Source organism: Oncorhynchus mykiss, chromosome 8 (assembly GCF_013265735.2).
Source record: "Oncorhynchus mykiss isolate Arlee chromosome 8, USDA_OmykA_1.1, whole genome shotgun sequence".
Classification (NCBI taxonomy): domain Eukaryota; kingdom Metazoa; phylum Chordata; class Actinopteri; order Salmoniformes; family Salmonidae; genus Oncorhynchus; species Oncorhynchus mykiss.
The window spans coordinates 37,816,734-37,836,201 of NC_048572.1; the positions used below are offsets into that span (position 1 = coordinate 37,816,734).

The window sequence follows — 19,468 nt, forward strand, 5'->3', positions numbered from 1 at the left end:
CGACCCTGGAATAAAAAACATAATGTGTATGGGTGGAGAGAGGATTGGTTTTACAGGTTACCTCGCTCTAGATTGTCAGTACTGCATGTGTTCAGGGCTGTCGTGCCGTGGATGTGTCGGAGTCAAAGAAAGAAAATCTACTTACAATGAAGTAAAACTGCCATTTAGGTTGTTAAAATGTCAGCTTCTACTGTGGTGCCTATCAGAGGGAGTAAGAGTGGATAATATCACAGTAAAATGCATCAGATATCCACTCTAAGATGGTTTTAAAAGTGATAAATATGCCCAATAGTTAAGCACAGAGGGGAGTGCTAAATAAAAATCTAGGCGGGTCAGCTTGTTACTCCCGAATCATGAGTTTGAGGGTAAACCTGCACCCCAGAACAGCCATCCTCTCCTCCTCTCAGTCCTGAAAGTTAATGTATGTAGTGCGTTTGTGTACTTGGTGTGTCTATATGCCATCTTGATTGCAAGGTTTTAAAATGGTCTGAAGTTCTGACATGATACCTCCCCAAGTCCATACTCAGAGCGGCCAGATGTAGCTCTGATGGCTGTTCTGGTCTTGGCTCCACCTTTTCTTCTGCAAAGTACCCTCAGGTGGTTCAGGCGCTTCCTTCCCTCCCTCTCTCCTCCTGGAGCTCTATGTGGGCACTCTAGATCACTCCACAGTTGGCACACTGTGCGTCATGTTTCTCCTCAGTGCAGGTTGTGGCAGTGTCCCCCTCCACACCAGGTGTCTTCTGTGCAATGTTGTACGGTTTGGTTAAAATGCTGACATTTAAAACACTTCAAAATGTACAGGAGTGTGGGCTTTCTTGATTCTGTCGTGTAAGTTGTCCATATAAAAACCCTCCCGAAGGAGTCTGGGGGCATCCTTAGGGCATGTGAGGGTAAAATAAAATGAAGGAGCGGACTGCAGCCCCTTATATGGGAAGTGGAATGGCAGTTTCTCCTGTCTAGATGTGTGATTGTATCTTCCTAGACTGACTCCACCCTCAGGCATTACCATAGTGAGACAGTAATTTAAATAAAACCTTGGCGTAACCCCTTGACTGTAATAGAGTTGAACCCAAACTGTAATTGTAGATGTTTTACATTTACATGTTTTAAATGTGAGAATAAAATGACATTCAGGTAATAGAGATGAACATAAGTTTAATCAATATTAAATAGGCCAGATTCTTCTTTAAACGCATAACGATCAAAAAAAGTAAAAGCAATACAAAAATGGATGAGCTTTCCCGTCCACATTTCATCCAGTCTTTCAGTTTACACTTTAGAGTTTGACTTTTTTGGGAACAATGTACATAATATCCACTTCTCCATACTTTGCAGTGCATCAACTCTCAACTCATGCCCCCCCCCCCCCCCCATCTCTAGAACCCACACTTAAACCCATTTATATAATGATATACTTACAAGGCTAGAACAATCTGTATCATTAGGCTTAAAGTTGGTGAGCAAAAGTAGTTCAGACAAATGAACAGAACACAATGAAAGATCTCAACAATGGGGACTTTCTTGAACTTTGTGGCTCCTAACTAGCTTTACCATCAATAGTGCCTTGCATGATGTATTTCTCCATTTCTGGGTCAAAACCATTGCCACAAGTCAACCAGTACAAACTACAACTAGGAGACGGAGTTGGTGATTGGCTAACCGGTAGGCCTTATTCTATTTCAATCTCTTTCTGACCCCTGTTGATGTGCAACCAACCTCGGCACAGTGGACGTTATTAAGTGTTAAGGTAATGTCAGGCATCTTTGAATGGAAAGGAGACTTGAAAACCCATCAGAAACCAAACAATGGTATGATTCATCAAAAAAGTAATTCAAAAGAAGAACAATTCATACAGAATGATCAGCTCCCGAATTTGATTCCAGCCTGTATCACAACCGGCCGTGATTGGGAGTCCCATAGGGCGGCGCACAATTGGCCCAGCGGTGTCCGGGTTACGGTTCGGCCGGAGTAGGCCGTCATTGTAAATAAGAATTTGATCTTAACTGACTTGCCTAGTTAAATAAATATTTGTTTTTCTTTAAATAAACAAACCCTGGTGGCTGACTGACTTCAAGTGAAACACAAAGCATGCAGATGCAATGTGGAGGAACATCTGACTGGACAATACCAAATAATGGCAACAAGATAAACAACTAAGAGATCATACAGTAAGAGTTAAAGAAAAACACACCTTCAGAGCTCAGTCTGAGTTCAGTTAGTAACTGATTACTCTCAACAAAGAGACATGGATGACTAGAGAGCTAGACGTGATCATCTCAGTTTATTAGCGATGGCAGACAGTCCTATTTGAGAGAAAAAAATAAAATCGGAATCAATCCATCAATTAGGACAGAAAGATCAAATGCTCGAGAGAGGTCACAGTAAAACTCATCTTAAAGGGGAATGTGCAGTTGCATCATCCCTCTTCGGACTTCTGAACGAATGAAATATTCCCATTGATTCTTGAGGCATTTCCAAGTTAAATTCTTCATGACTTCAGTTCAACTGTCATAACCCATCAGAACTTCAAATATAAGCTTGTTTCACTCCAATGTTGGTAAACAAAGTAAATGTAAACAAGCACTATATATGGTTAAAACTATAATTGTAATCATGGATGGTCAGTCCTTGCAACCATAGCTCTGTCAATGAATTTGAGAGTGGTTACCTTTCTCCAGCCCTATCCCTCAGCTTTTTACTGAAACAGGGGTGGGGATTTCAATTTGTTATTGTTTCAACTGATGATTCCCTCTAAGTTATTAGCCGGCAGTTCGTATGTATGAAATAGGATTAGCATCTCCAGTCCCATGGACAAACTCAACACACACACAGGAGTGATCAATAGATGACAATGCCCAGTCTCCTTCAGAACAGACATGGGGGTGTCCCAATACGCCTTACTGGATTCCTTTCCTTGTCTCCTGTCCTTCATAGCCACTGATAGGGAAAGATGGGTAAGTTTCCATCCCTATAATTTTCACCTCTCATGTCCTTTGAGATCAGTGGCCATGAAGGAAAGGAAGCATCCAAAAGACATGTCTCCTGAAGCAGGGAGGCCACTGTTTGGAGATGAAATACACCCAAATATTATACAGACACAAAAATGATCCTACACTACAAGAAAGGGTGAATAATAAATATGAATTAAATGCTTTTTAGACACAATCTCACTTTTTTCAGCATTCCATTTTGAGATACCGAACTTTTCCATGTACATGTCATATCCCTCTTCCAACCCTATACCCCTTCTAACCCCTTGCTCTTCATCATCCTTCGCTCAGTAGAACAGTGTACAATCCCAAATGAATCCCTAGCCCCTCCCCGGTTTGCACTTGTGGCGATCTGAAAGGATTGCTTAGATAATATCAATATGATAATAGCTCCACCATGGCCTAGGACAAGCTATACTAGAAATTCTGCAATATTGCTTATGCCTTAAATCCAACCCTTTCAGACCTCAAGAAGTATGTAGCTGGTAGGAGCTAGGGGTTGATGTGGATTTGGGTGTAGCTCTTGCAATAGAAGCGTTGCCACTTGAGGAGTAACTGACTGCGTGTGTTTTAGTGTTACTCCGTGGTGGTCTATGAGGGACTCCTTCTGAAGTACAAAGGCATGGTGCTGTAGTGTAGTGTGTCACTATGTTTGGACTCCGTTTGACCAATGACTTCTCTCATTGGACAAAGCCCCAACCCTGTATGGACTTCAGTTGTGTTAAATTTGAACTCAGGTTAAGGAGTGTCTCACTCAGAGAGAAGCACAGCCATAACAATGACATGACAGGGCAGACTAGGGTTAGATGATGTTTGGGCAGGAAAGATGGCCATTAAATACAAGAAAGTCCTAGAGTTGATCTCTAAGAGCGAGAAGACGACAGGTGGTGAACACACTACAGGGTTAACTACCTCCCGGACTCCACAGGCTCCAATGAGGTGTAAGCACACACACACACACACAGACAGGAGTCACACACACACACACAGAGACAGGAGTCCCATCTCCAACGGGAGTCCAACGCAACTCCATCGCCCTCTGGAGATCTAGTCCAGAACAGATCATCTCATCCCCCCTTCCTCTCTTCAAACACACACTCCCCGTCTCCTGTAGTCCCTCCAGGCTTATCTGGTGTAGTAGACTCTGTAGTAGACACTTTTTGACCTCCAAAGAGAGTAAGAGTTGTCGAACTTGAGAAGGTAGACCCCACGGCCAGGGTATTGGTGACTGCCGGCATAGACCTCCTCGTGACAGTCCCGCCGATACACCGGCACTATCTCATCCACCTGCGGCTTCCCTGCCTCTTTCTTAGCCTTCTCCTCCTCACTAGGGGGCTCACCTGGAAATAGAGGGAACGCAGACCATCAGGGGGGCTGGTCAGTAACTACTGGATCACACTACAAGATTATTATCATCTGGTCTGAGGTGGCTTTCAGTGAATGCCTAGTGTTTTTCTAGCAGTATGAAAGGACCATACACATTAACAATAAGGGGCTATGTTAAAGACATGAACAAATATTAACTATGACAAACAAGCAGGTATAGGCCCTCTCAATAGAGCTGTATCCTGGGTCTCACGAAAGAACCCCATAACATCCCATTAGAAATCCAGCAGGCATCTCATCTTCCTCTCCTCACCTTCCTCATCCTCATCTTCGTCGCTGGACTCGCTGACGTGCACACTGACCGAGGCATTGGCGGAATCTGTCCACTCAAAGAAGACTCCGAAGCCAATATCGTAGTGGTCCGTGGCAAACTCCCAGAAGAGGTAGGAGCCCTCCTCGTGGGTGGGCACTCGCACTGTCACTACCTCGCCACGCCCCACCGTGATCACACTGTCCACGTCCTGCCGAATCTTCTCCTTGAAGTCCTTGATCTGGGGTCGCGTCCACATGGAGGGGGCTGCTATGACTGGGGGAGAGTCTGCTGGGGGAGAGGACGGAATGAGAGGGGCGTGTAAATATAACAGTGGCAGATTATGCACAATGTACATCCATTTCTCTGGTACAACATTTCAGAAAAATACAGGATACAAACAAATGTATGCTTTTGAGTAGTAAAAGTGACTTTCATTTTCACTAGATGAGGCAGTACTGGCTTTAGGGCTATACAGGCACACTGTCTCCTTGTTCTATGCAGGATAACAAAGTAGGCAGAGATACTCTGCTGTAACCGATGAATGAATTCCATGGTTTGATTACAAACCAGGAATTGGCATCCTCTGTCCTGGCCAGCAACTTCTTAGCCAATCGAAGGGTTAGGGAGGAGTCATTCACATATCCCTTACACCTATTCATCCATTTCTGATCCCCAAAGTCGCATCACCAAGTGTAGAGAGTAAGGCATTACATTACAATTTGGAATGTGTGCACGCTTGTGGATGCATGCATGTATGTCTACTACCTGGCCGGTGTGTGTGCGTGCATGCATGTGTGTTTGTACCTGGCCTTTGCGTGTGTGTACCTATTGGCCCATTCTCAGTGGCCTCCTCAGCAGGCTCTAAGCGCTCTGGCTCTCTGTCCGTGCCCTCAGAGTGGGAGTCTGACTGGCCATTGAGCAAGGGGACTTTCTCTCTAGCCGGGAGCGCTGCAGCTACAGGCTCACTAGTGGCCTCCAGGGTGGCCTTCACCACCGCATCCTCCTGCTGCTTCTGTAAGGCTGCCTGGAAGGGTGAGGGAGGGGGAACGGAGGGTCAATGCCTGGGAGGGCAGCAGAATTAAGACATTTCTGTACAATCTCAAACTTTTTCCCTTAATGATCACAAAAAAATCTCTTCATGAAAGATGAAAGACAACACAAGTTGATAATAACTAATTAGGGAAATGTTTTAGTATCAGTGTTTAAAGATGTCCTCCAGCTATTTCTGAACTTTTCCTGTTGAAAAGCGATATCCCAAGTATAAATAGGGGAGAGTGTGGTAAGTTGAGCCAAAGGGGAAAATTGAGCCACCCTTGTTTCTAGGAAACCATACACAAAATTAATCAATCACCAAATATTTAGGAAGAGGTCATCATTTCCATGGACACTGAAGGAAGAAACTACATGGGAAAAGTGGTAAGGAAGTTGGTGAAAATCATTTTTTTGGACTAAGTCAAGTTAACTTGTGTTAGAGGTTTCATGATGCTTGTATCTAAACCAAAGTATATACTTTAAAGATTCTAAGGTTCTATACATCAGTTGGGGTCTCTATTAGGTTCAATATGAGGTCCTAAACATAGCATGAAAGTGCATCCTTGTAGCTGTGTGGGCTAATTCCCTGAGTGTACAAAACATTAAGAACACCTGCTCTTTCCATGACAGTCTGGTGAAGCCAGGTGAAAGCTATGATCCCTTACTCATGTCACTTGTTAAATCCACTTCAAATCAGTGGAGATGAAGGGGATGAGACATGCTAAAGAAGGATTTTCAAGCCTCGAGACAATTGAGTGATGGATTGTGTGTGTGTGCCATTCAACAGCCAATTTGACAGAGCTTGAAGAATTTTTTTTAAAAGAATAAAAGGCAAATGTTTCACAATCCAGGTGTGGAAAGCTCTTAAAGGCTTACCCAAAAAGACTCATAGCTGCAAACGCTGCCAAAAGTGTTTCTACAAATATTGACTCAGGGGGTGTGAATACTTATGTAAAATTAGATATTTGCAAACATTTATAAAAACATGTTTTCACTTCATCATTGTGGGGTATTGTGTTTAGATGGGTGAAAAAATAAATAATATTTAAACACTTGAAATCAGGCTGTAAAACAAAAATGTGGAAAAAGTCAAGGGGTATGAACACTTCCTGAAGGTACTGTAGGTTGACAATTATTTGAAAACATGTCCATTAATTCATAGTGATTTTGCAAAAGAAAGCCACACATTTCAATGCATGCCACTGGAACACCTAACATATGTCATACTTTGACTAAAACTATGACTTATTGACATGGGTAAGCTCTGGTGGATTCCTACTGGTGTGGGTGTTTAAGAAGACAAAAGCGATTGTGGTGGTGTTAAATTGTGTTTGGTTTTAAAAAGGTAGTGGTAATATTTTATTCAGTACAGACATTTGTAGGTGGCTTAAAAGAAAACTCCACCAAAAAAACAATATTTTGGTATTTGTTTCATTAGTCCATTGTTGATATAGTCCCAACATGTTTTGCATGTTGTGCATGTCAGCAACTTGATTGCTGACATGCAAAACATTTTGTGACTACATCAACAAAGGACTAATGAAACAAATACCAAAAGATAGTTTTGGGGTAGAATGGTCCTTTAACTTGCCAAGAGACCACTGTTTTTGGACAAGCTATGGTTTTCAAAACACATTTTTACATGAATTCTGATTATTTCTGGGGATAAACATCATCCTGAAATATATATATATCTTTGTTAGAAATAATACTATATTTTCCTTGGAGTGATGCTGAATGTAAAAAAATACAACTAAATTTGCACAACTTACCCCACTCTCCCCTATAGTAATGTGCACACACTTTTGCGCAAAACAGTGCTTTTTTGACAACAGCAAACTTCAAGAAGTATTGCATTCAAGGAGTTGGTCTGATGTGATGTCATTGTCCTACCCACTTGCTTGAGAAAGATGTGGAGTGCATAGAATGGTGTTGTGTGTACCTGTTGTTGTGCCAGCTGGACCTGGTAGAGCTGCTGCATGTACTGTTGGTAGTGTTGTTCCTGTAGCTGGTGTATGAGACCCAGCTGCTGCTCAGGGCTCTCTGGGTACTGCTGGGCAGCATACTGCTGGAACTGCACTGCCGTCTGGGCATTCAGTGCTGCCATGATCTGCTGTCTGCACACAGGGAGGGGGAGGATGGAGGAGAGAGTCAACTCAGCACCCTTCCTTCAACAAACACTGGACTACTGTAGAGAGGTAAAGCTGAAGCTAAAGAAACTGATAATCTATCATACACACACAGACACAGTACTCACTTCTGCTGCTCTACCCGTAGCCTCTCCTCCTCCAACTGCCTCCTCTCCTCCTCCTCCCTCTTCAGCCTCTCCTCCTCTTCGATCATCTGTCTCTCCTCCTCCTGCCTCTTTCGCTCCCTCTCTTCATCCTCCCGGCGCTGTCGTTCCTCCTCCTCCCTCCTGAGGTAAGACAAAAACACGACAAACTTGAGTAAACTCCCTAAGTCCTAGGGTAGTTTCCACCATGTTGCTGTCATGGTAAGAAATGTCTGTCCTCCTGGACAACTTACCGTTTCCTCTCCTGCTCATCCTTCTCTATTTGGTGGGAGGTGACATAGGGTGCAAATAAATTACAGCATTTGTTCAACAGCTTGACAAACTCCACCATAGCCTCCTCCTTCTCCATGTTACCCAGAGCAGCCCACTCTTTCCTAAAGGGGAAAGAGGGATAGTATAGTTTTTTTATACTGTAGATGTTCAATTTCTCACTTTTGTTTATTTTACTTTCTTTGGCAATATAAACATATGTTCCCATGGCAATAAAGCCCCTTTGAATTTAAATTAGAGTGGGAGATAGAGATGGGGGACAACTTTTTCACACTGAGCTGTGAAAAACCTGGATTCCAAACGGTTTCCTCACGTTTCCTGAAACACAGCAGCAGCACTAGTGCTGAAGCATCAGCTGGAGTTAAAGTCCCACACACTGGCGTGGGGGTGGTTTACCTGCGGTCATTTCCCAGGACGTCAAAGAAGCCCACCTCTGGAGAGGCGTCGAGGTTGTATGGCCCCAGTAACACCTGCTTGTGGAGGGCCACCAGACGAAGCTTCTCTTCATAGGTGGGGTGGAAGGCCTTGCCATCCTTATCTGAGGACAAGACAAACCAGCTAATGGGCTAGACTCTGCAACACACTATCAAGGCAAATAATATGTTGATCAGTCATTGCTAGACAGGCCTATATTGGAAATGGCATACAGAACATCTTGTTGCTAAGCGTGTTGCTAGCGAATGGTGACTGACATGTCCCTTTTACAGTGTATACAGTCAGGGAAAAAGTTAGCCATGTCGGACCTTTGTCGTAGAAAAGCCTCAATTTAGACCAGATCGAATGATGAAAGACATGCTCTCTAAATGTGCACTCCTTATATTGCCAATGCCCTTTGGGAGAAATTAACAATGACTGCAATGCACAGCTTCACTGAAGAATAGGAGAAGTCCAGCTTTAGAACCTGTTTACACAATGTTGTGACTATATTAAAGCAGAAATCCGCAGATTGTGGGTGAACCTATGCCTCCCCACTTCTTGCGTAGTGTTTTCACTTTGAACGAAAACGAGGCAGTTGAGCCCTGAGCCACCTTGGGCTGGACTTTTATACTAGGTGTGTCTCTGTGCTAATCCGCCTACTCGAATGACCCTACTGCCCCAGAGCTGGAGAGGAAGTGAAAGTCACTTAAAACCAGAAACAAAGAGCAGACGGAGCCAACAAGCATCATTCTCTGTTCTTGGATCGGAATCAACTCAACCCCAAAAGATAAAAAGCAGCGAGAAAGACTGCTAATGACCAATCCATAAACATGATAAACTGGATTAATTTTAACCGATGGAAGAGTGACGGACATGGCCACCGTTCTCATGGACTGGTAACGTTAGGTAAGTGTTAGGTAAATGTTGGGTTGCGTTTTTAGCCTGCTAGCTACTAACCTTAGTGTGTTCAATGTTCAAGATAGCAGCTAACAAGGCTACCTAACATCTGAATTTGGACTGTTTTGTACTCGAAGGAATCTAACGATACCATCATGTGGCGACACTGCATAAACCCCAACAAGATGCTCAATGCCTTTATTTCAACTAGGTACAGTTAGCTAGCTGAAGCTAGATATGCAGATTGTTTACATGGTAGTGTCTATCGTTTGTAGATGATAATGCTAACTAGCTAGGTGGTAAGACAGCAGTTTCTGTCCAGGACCACCCCCCAAAAAATGCTTATAGCTATACCATTTGGTCAGAGATGTTTCTGTACATTGCCAATTACTTTATTTTTTAATTGGCAAGATTAGCAAATGTAGGTACGACATGCCAGCAACAAACGCTGACACAACAATTCCAAGTATAAATGATTAAATTATGAAAGACAAGCATTGTAATTTTGAATTCCATAGGGTGTGGAAGATGTGTAAAAAAATAAAAAAAGCATTGTCTATCAACAATGACAAGCCACTGGTGTTTAACTTGGATGCAAAATTACTGAGGATAACAGTGCTGATATTGCTACTAGAAAGTGTGTGCCCTCAGGCCTGGAGGGAAGCTAAAGTAATTCCGCTACCCAAGAATAGTAAAGCCCCCTTTACTGGCTCAAACTTTTGGGGGGAAAAAACATGACCAGATACAATGCTATTTTACAGTATACAAATTGACAGCAGACTTTCACCATGCTTGTAGGGAAGGACATTCAACAAGCACAGCAATTACACAAATGACTGATGATTGGCTGAGAAATTCATGATAAAAAGATTGTGGGAGCTGTGTTGTTTTTTTCTTTGCGGCTTTTGACATTATTGATCACAGTCTGTTGATGGAAAAATGTATGTGTCATGGCTTTAGATCCCCTGCTATGTTGTGGATAAAGCATTACCTGTCTAACAGAAGAGTGTTCTTCAATGGAAGACTTTCCAACATAATCCAGGTAGAATCAGGAATTCCCCAGGGCAGCTGTCTAGGCCCTTACTATTATCAATTTTACTTGCCTTGAAATTTCACTGGCCTTGAGTAAAGCCAGTGTGCCTATGTATGAGGATGACGCAACACTATACACAAGTGTTGCAGTGAAATCACTGCAACACTTAAAGAGCTGCAGTTTCAGAATGGTGGCAAGGAATAAATTCCTAAACATTTCAAAAACTAAAAGCATTGTAGTTGGGACAAATGATTCACTAAAACCTAAACAGCAACTGAATCTTGTAATAAATAAATGTGGATATTGGGCAAGTTGAGGTGACTAAACTGCTTGGAGTAACCCTTGATTGTAAACGGTCATGGCCAAAACATGTTGATACAACAGTAGCTAAGATGGGGAGGAGTCTTTCCAAAATAAAGCTCTGCCTTCTTAACAACAGTATCAATAAGGCAGGTCCTACAGGCTGTAGTTTTGTCGCACCTGGACTACTGTTCAGTCATGTGGTCAGGTGCCACCAAGAGGGACCTCGGAAAAATACAATTGGCTCAGAACAGGGCAGCATGGCTGGCCCTTAAAAGTACACTAACAATAATATGCATTTCTTGAGCCATTCTCATGGCTCAAATTTGAGGAGAGACTGACTTCATCATTACTAGCACACAGCTCGGACAACCATGCATACCCCACAAGACATGCCACCAAAGGTTTCTTCAAAATCCTCAAGTCAAGAACAGACTATGGGAGGTGCACAGTACTACATGGCTACATTGAACTATTTTCTACATCAGGTAACTGATGCAAGCAGTAGAATAGGATTTTTTTTAAACGATACAAATATACCATATTGAACAGGGGGACTGGGGACTGTGCAGACACACACGTACACATGGATGTTGTATTGTAAATATGTGATAGTGGAGAAGTGGCCTGAGGGAACACACTAAATGTATTGGGTAAAGTGTTATGAAATGTAATGTTATATTTTTAACTGTATATAACTGTATTAATGTAGCTGGACCACAGGAAGAGTAGCTGCTGCCTTGTCAGCAGCTAGATGGGGATCATTAATAAACACAAAATACAACATTTCTCAGGAAGATACTGGTGGAGACAGTCTGATTTCAAGTTAACCTAAGACTGCGCAAGTTGTGGTTGTGCAAACACCAACACTGAAGAATTAAGAAATGCTGTATACATATTCTGTTTTAATTTGTGATTCAATAATTATTTTGTTGGTAATATACCAAAATCGTTAGCCATGTTTGCCTGTTCAGCACATCGCCTGTAAATAAACAGCATTGATTCCTACCTAGTGTGAACTACCCACCAGAACCGGCCGTGATTGGGAGTCCCATAGGGTGGCGCATAATTGGCCCAGCGCTGTCCGGGTTAGACTGTCATTGTAATTAAGGATTTGTTCGTAACGGACTTAAAATAAATATCCAGCCTAGTCAGTCAAGTAAACAATGGCTCATCTGCATGACATATTGGTGGACCATGGGCCATGAAGTCATAGGATGGTACATTAGCTTCTTACACTGGTAAGAGCAAAACACTACATATAAACTCAGCAAAAAAAAAAAAAAGTCCTCTGTCACCTGCGTTTATTTTCAGCAAACTTAACATGTGTAAATATTTGTATGAACATAAGATTCAACAGACAAACTGAACAAGTTCCACAGACATGTGACTAACAGAAATGGAATAATGTTTCCCTGAACAAAGGGGGGGGGGGGGGGGGGGGGGGGGGGGGGGGGGGGGTCCAATTTTTTTTTCAGTATCTGGTGAGACACCTGCATTAAATACTGCAGTGCATCTCCTCCTCATGGACTGAGATCTGGGCTCTTAGCTGGCTATGGCAGAACACTGACATTCCTGTCTTGCAGGAAATTCACGCACAGAACGAGCAGTATGGCTGGTGGCATTGTCATGCTGAGGGTCATGTCAGGATGAGCCAGCAGGAAGGGTACCACATGAGGGAGGAGGATGTCTAACCTGTAAGGCATGGCATTGAGATTGCCTGCAATGACAACAAGCTCAGTCCGATGATGCTGTGACACAGCGCCCCAGACCATGACGGACCCTCCACCTCCAACTCGATCCCGCTCCAGAGTACAGGCCTCGTTGCAACGCTCATTCCTTCGACGATAAATGCGAATCCGACCATCACCCCTGGTGAGACAAAACCGCGACTCGTCAATGAAGAGCACTTTTTGCCAGTCCTGTCTGGTCCAGCGACGGTGGGTTTGTGCCCATAGACAACATTGTTTGCCAGTGATGTCTGGTGAGGACCTGCCTAAAAACAGGCCTACAAGCCCTCAGTCCAGCCTCAGCGATTGTGCGTTCCTGGGTTAAACTCAGGCAGTTGTTGCCATCCTGTACCTATCTTGCAGGTGTGATGTTCAGATGTACCGATCCTGTGCAGGTGTTGTTACACGTGGTCTGCCACTGCGAGGACGATTAGCTGTCCGTCCTGTCTCCCTGTAGCGCCGTCTTAGGTGTCTCACAGGACGGACATTGCAATTTATTGCCCTGGCCACATCTGCAGTCTTCATGACTCCTTGCAGTATGCCTAAGGCACGTTCACACAGATGAGCAGGGACACTAGGCATCTTTCTTTGTTTTTCAGAGTCAGTAGAAAGGCCTCTTTAGTGTCCCAAGTTTTCATAACTGTGACCTTAATTGCCTACCATATGTAAGCTGTTAGTGTCTTGACGACCGTTCCACAGATGCATGTTCATTAATTGTTTGATTCATTGACCAAGCCCGAGAAACAGTGTTTAAACCCTTTATGATAAATATCTGTAACGTTATTTGCATTTATACGAACGGCAGCCATTCTGCATCAACATTTAACCTTTTCCTGGTGAAACTGAAATTAAAATACAATTACATTGCGTTAGAATTAATACTATGAAAACTTGGAAAGGCCATTGACACTTGGGCTAATAATTTCAGTGATGTGATTTCTCTCTCTCGCATCAGCATTAACACTGCTGTAGTAACAGATCCACGGATGATTGGGACTACTTGCTGCATAACAAAAGACTTGACTCATGTAAAAATCCACATACAGTTAAAGTCGGAACTTTACATACACCTTAGCCAAATACATTTAAACTCAGTTTCACAATTCAATCCTAGTTCAAATTCCCTGTCTTTATTTTAAGAAAGTGAAACATCAGAATAATAGTAGAGAGAATGATTTATGTATCCCATTATCACATTCCCAGTGGGTCAGAAGTTTACATGCACTCAATTAGTATTTGGTAGCATTGTATTTAAATTGTTTAACATGGGTAAAATGTTTTGGGTAGCCTTCCACAAGCTTTCCCAATAAGTTGGGTGCATTTTGGCCCATTCCTACTGACAGAGCTGGAGTAAGAGTCAGGTTTGTAGGCCTCTTTGCTCCCACACACTTTTTCAGTTCTGCTCACACATCTTCTATAGGATTGAGGTCAGGGCTTTGTGATGGCCACTCCAATACCTTGACTTTGTTGTCTTTAAGCCATTTTGTCACAACTCTGGAAGTATGTTTGGGGTCATTGTCCATCTGGAAGACCCATTTGCGACCAAGCTTTAACTTCCTCACTGATTTCTTGAGATGTTGCTTCAAAATAGCCACATCATTTTCATGCCTCATGATGCCATCTATTTTGTTTAGTGCCTCATGATGCTGCCACCCCCGTGCATCACAGTTGGGATGGTGTTCTTTGGTTTGCAAGCATCCCCCCTTTTCCTCCAAACGGTTCTATTTTTGTTTCATCAGACCAGAGGACATTTCTCCCAAAATTCCAATCTTTGGAGGTCTTGGCTGATTTCTTTTGATTTTCCCATGATGTCAGGCAAAGAGGCATGGAGTTTGAAGGTAGGCTTTGAAATACATCCACAGGTTCAACTCCAACTGATTCAACTGATGTCAATTAGCCTATCAGAAGCTTACTAAGCCATGACATAATTTTCTGGAATTTTCCAAGCTGTTTAAAACTTAGTGCATGTAAACTTCTGACCCACTGGAATCGTGATACAGTGAATTATAAGTGAAATAATCTGTGTGTAAACAATTGTTAGAAAAATTACTTGTGTCATGCACAAAGTAGATGTCCTAACAGACTTGCCAAAACTATAGTTTGTTTACAATAAATTTGTGGAGTGGTTGAAAAATGAGTTATAATGACTCCAACCTAAGTGTATGTAAACTTCAGACTTCAACTGTAATTCACAATTAAACTTGACAAGTAAAAGTGACTCTTCCACCCAAAATTGGGACAATTACATGACAACTGAACTTAAATAAACACACACAAGGCAGGACATACAGTGCATCTGTATGTATTAAGACCCCTTGACATCTGTAAGTATTAAGACCCCTTGACTTTCTCCACATTATTACGTTACAGCCTTATTCTAAAATTGATTAAATAAATACAAATCCTCAATCTACCCACAATACCCCATAACGACAAAGCGAAAATAGGTTTGTAGTAATTTTTGATTTTTTTTTTACAAAAATACCCATTGCTATACTAGAGACATGATAGATCAGAAGTAATACTATAGTATCTGAGGGATAATAGAGAATGGTTGTTATATCAGAAGTTAATGGTTATCTGTAGGAGTCAGATGGCTTTGGAATGTGTAGGGGACACAGGTGGAGATCTTAGAACCACAGGAGAGGGGGGAATGTGTAAGTTTACATTATGTCAGGATATGTTATTGATATACAGCAGGCATCCTATGGGAGGAGAAGAGAGTCTGGTATCAATAACCATGACAGCCTTGAGTTGGGGAGGAGTGAGAACTTTGGGGTAAAGGTCAGGTTAGATGAGGAAGAACAGATATCACGAAGGTTCTGTCTTGTAACAGAGATGCATTGGCTGTGCAGTTGTGGAAGAGACTCAGTCTCAGAGAAAGGGTTAAACACAAGTGCTTGTGTGAAATGTCATTTGTTTGAATCCAGCTGTATCAACCCTTTGGATAGAATTAAACTTAGTTAAGCTTCTCTATTGTCCGTGAGTTATTTACACTGAAAATTAGAACCTAACAATAAGTATTCAGACTCTTTGCAATGGGACTCGAAATTGAGCTCAGGTGCATCCTGTTTCCATTGATCATCCATGAGATGTTTCTACAACTTGATTGAATTCCACCTGTGGTAAATTCAATTGATTGGCTATGATTTGGAAAGGCACACACCTGTCTATATAAGGTCCCTCAGTTGACAGTGTATGTCAGAGCAAAAACCAAGCCAGGAGGTCGAAGGAATTGTCCGTAGAGCTCCGAGAGGCACAGATCTGGGAAGGGTACCAAAACATTTCTGCAGCACTGAACGTCCAAGAACATTAAATGGAAGAAGTTTGGAACCACCAAGACTCTTCCTAGAGCTGTCCGCCCGGCCACACTGAGCAATCAGGGGAGAAGGGTCTTGGTCAGGGATGTGACGAATAAGCCGATGGTTCATCTATGGAGATGGGACAATCTTCCAGAAGAACAACGATCTCTGCAGCACTCCACCAATCAGGCTTTTATGGTAGAGTGGCCAGATGGAATCCACTCCACAGTAAAAGGCACCTGACAGTCCGCAAAATGTGGAAAAAGTAAAGGGGTCGGAATACACTGTACGTAGAATGTGGCGACATGCTATAACCATGTTAGATGTGTCATGCTAATGTACCATCCTAAGACTTCATTATCCCATAATTCCACCAATATGTCATGCAGATGAGCCATTGTTTACTTTACTGGCCATGATGGGTATTCATTCAGTTGGCTTAACTCTAGGTAAGAACCAATGCTGTATATAGGCAGGGAATGTGCTGAACAGGCAAACAAACTATTTTGGCCAATAACCAACTAAATAATTATTGGGTTACAAAGCATAACATAAATTGCATACCTTTCTTACCTCTTTCAGTGTTGGAGTCTCAGGTTCCCTTGAAATCAGACCGTGTTCACCTGTATCTCCCTGGGAAATACATGTTCGTGTGATGTTACTGTACCAAATTTTATAGCTAGATACTTTTTTTTGGATTGGTCCGGTGCTGGAAATGCTGTCGACCACCTAGCTAGCATTATCATCTACAAACGAAACACTATCATGTCAACAATTATCACACCTAGCTTCAGCTAGCTAACGTTAGCTAGTTGAAATAAAGGCATTGAGCATCTTGTGGGGTTTATGCAGTGTAGCTACATGATGCTATTGTTAGATTCCTTCGAGTACAAAACAGTCTGAATACCAAATATGTTAGCTAGCTAAGCTAGCTAGCTGTCACAGCTAGCATGAACATTGAACACACGGAGGTTAGCAGCTAACATAACTAGCAGGCTAAACACGCAACCCAACACTTACCTAATGGTACCAGTCCATGAGAACGGGGGCCATGTCAGTCACGTTTCCACTTGTTAAAATGAATTCCATTGTTTATCCAGTTTATGGATTGGTCATGAGCAGTCTCTCGCTTCTTTTTCCCCTTTGGGATCAAGTTGATTCTTATTCAAGAACAGAGAATGATGCTTGTTGACTTCTTCTGCTCTTTTTGTTTCTGGCGGCTGAAGCGTTAGGTTGCTAGTGACTTTCATTTCCTCTCCAGCTCTGGGGGAGCAGGGTCATTTGAGTAGGCAGGATTAGCGCAAAGACACACCTAGCCCAGAAGGCCAGCCCAAGGAGGCTCAGAACTCAACCCCCTTGTTTTCGTTCAAAGTGAAAACACAACAAGAAGTGGGGTGGAACAGGGTCGCCCACAACCTGCAGATTTCTGCTTTAAAAAGGTGTATATCGGAAGCGATGGTAATGGCATTGGCTCAAATGTATTTCCATGCTTATCCATTGGCTATGAAATGTATATGTGATCTACATTTAATGGCCCTTCAAAGGAAACTGGGACTTTTTTGATGTGAAGCCAAGTGCATTTAATTATGAAGATTGGAAGGCAGTCAGCCTACAATTAAGCAGTAAAAGTCAAGTCACTAAGGCACAGAAGGATCTCCAAAGGCTGACCTCTGGAAACTACACACTGCTTGTCAATGGGCTGAAAGACTGTCCGTGTCTCGAATCTGGCTTGCATACCACTTATTTAAAAGGTTGTTCTATTTGATATCACTTTTTGACCGCACCCCTTTTTGATTTGAACGAAACTTTCCATATATACTTTTTTAATTTGTTAAATGCAACAATTTAAAATATTTTGCTGAGTTACAGCTCATATTAAGAAATCAGTCAATTGAAATAAATTCATTAGGCCCTAATCTACGGATTTCCCATGACTGGGCAGGTGCGCAGCCATGGGTTGGCATAGACCCACAGACTTGGGAGCCAGGCCTACCCACTTGGGAGCCAGGCCCAGCCAATCAGAATGAGTTTTTCCCCAGAAAAGGGCTTTATTACAGACAGAAATACAACTCCGCACCACCCCTCCGACAATCCTGCAGGTGAAGAAGCCAGATGGAGGTTCTGGTCTGGCATGGTTATACATGGTCTGCGGTTGTGAGACTGGTTGGACATATTGCCAAATTGTCTAAAAAGAGGTTGGCGGCTTATGGTAGAGAAATTAACATTCAATTCTGTGGCAACAACTCTGGTGGACATTCGTGCAGTCAGCATGCCAATTGCATGCTCTGTGGCATTGTTTGCTTCTTGATATGCCACACCTGTCAGGTGGCAGGATTACCTTGACAAAAGGATAAAATGCTCACTAATAGGGATGTAAACCATTTTGTGCACAAAATGTTTGTGCGTATGGAACATTTGACTTTATGTTCTCATTGGTCACATACACATATTTAGCAGATGTTATCGCGGGTGTAGCGAAATGCTTGTGTTCCTAGCTCCAAAAGTGCAGTAGTAACAATTCACAACAATACACATGAATCTAAAAGTAAAAGAAAGGAATAAATATATAAATATAAAGGATGAGCAATGTCTGAGTGGCATACCTCCACCAGTCATATTTAGGATATAATTTGCAAATATATATATATATTTTTTTACAAATATGTATTATTGGTTCTGTATTTTCTGGTGGAAACAACTTCATGGCTTGTTATAAAAATAGCAATAGTAAGCAGATGATTTCCTTTTCAAATAACTGAAAGTGAGAGGGTGTAATCTGAAAAGCGAAAAAGGTCTTTCTTGAACATAGGGCGAGACATTCTTACTAGTTTGCTAGAGAACCAGTTTGGATTTAAGTATAACTTTTGTATGACTGAAGCCTTTAGTGAGAGGTCTAATGCTTTAATATTTAATAATTTCTGCCCTCTAAATTCATATTCATTATATACAAAAGGCCTGTTCAATATTGTCTGGCTTGCTGTTCCAAATCAAATAAATAAATATTCTATCATATAATCTAAAACACATAGGTATACTGGGATATGACTAAAGAGCTAATCAGGGGGATTTAAAAAAAACAAACAAACAGGTATTTGCCTTTTCATGGAAGCAAGATCTTACCAATTTTTGCTAACTTCCTATTAAAATTTGTCAGAGTGAGAATTTCTTTCAGGATATGTTCACTGAGAATACTAATGGTCTGGTGGTGATGTGGATAATGTAAAAGTTGTAAACTCAGCAAAAAAAGAACACTATTTCCCATGCTTGTTCAATCAACAATAAACAATTAATGAACATGCACCTGTGGAAAGGTTGTTAAGACACTAACAGCTTACAGACAGTAGGCAATTAAGGTCACAGTTATGAAAACTTGGTACACTAAAAAGGCCTTTCTACTGACTCTGAAAAACACCAAAAGAAAGATGCGTGAACGTGCATTAGGCATGCTGCAAGGAGGCATGAGGACTGCAGATGTGGCCAGGGCAATAAATTGTAATTTCCGTCCTGTGAGACACCTAAGACAGCGCTACAGGGAGACAGGACGGACTGCTGACCATCCTCGCAG

At 42.2% G+C, this 19,468-nt stretch overlaps 1 protein-coding gene across 4 annotated transcripts in view; it reads right to left on the reverse strand.

Annotated features, from left to right (window-relative positions):
• Positions 1-1,138: 1,138 nt before the first annotated feature.
• acbd3 (acyl-Coenzyme A binding domain containing 3) overlaps positions 1,139-19,468 on the reverse strand; it is a 33,973-nt gene continuing 15,643 nt past the window's right edge. The window contains exons 2-8 of one of the 4 annotated variants that reach the window (XM_021612545.2): positions 8,621-8,762; positions 8,188-8,328; positions 7,919-8,077; positions 7,604-7,778; positions 5,455-5,653; positions 4,630-4,914; positions 1,139-4,330 (exon numbers count right to left, since the gene is read on the reverse strand). In XM_021612545.2, the coding sequence (XP_021468220.1) occupies positions 4,116-4,330; positions 4,630-4,914; positions 5,455-5,653; positions 7,604-7,778; positions 7,919-8,077; positions 8,188-8,328; positions 8,621-8,762 (1,316 nt within the window). In that variant the 3' untranslated portion in view covers positions 1,139-4,115. Of the gene's footprint in view, positions 4,331-4,629; positions 4,918-5,433; positions 5,654-7,603; positions 7,779-7,918; positions 8,078-8,187; positions 8,329-8,620; positions 8,763-19,468 lie in introns of all 4 variants that reach the window. The other 3 variants (XM_021612544.2, XM_021612543.2, XM_021612541.2) reach the window with 3 other exon arrangements.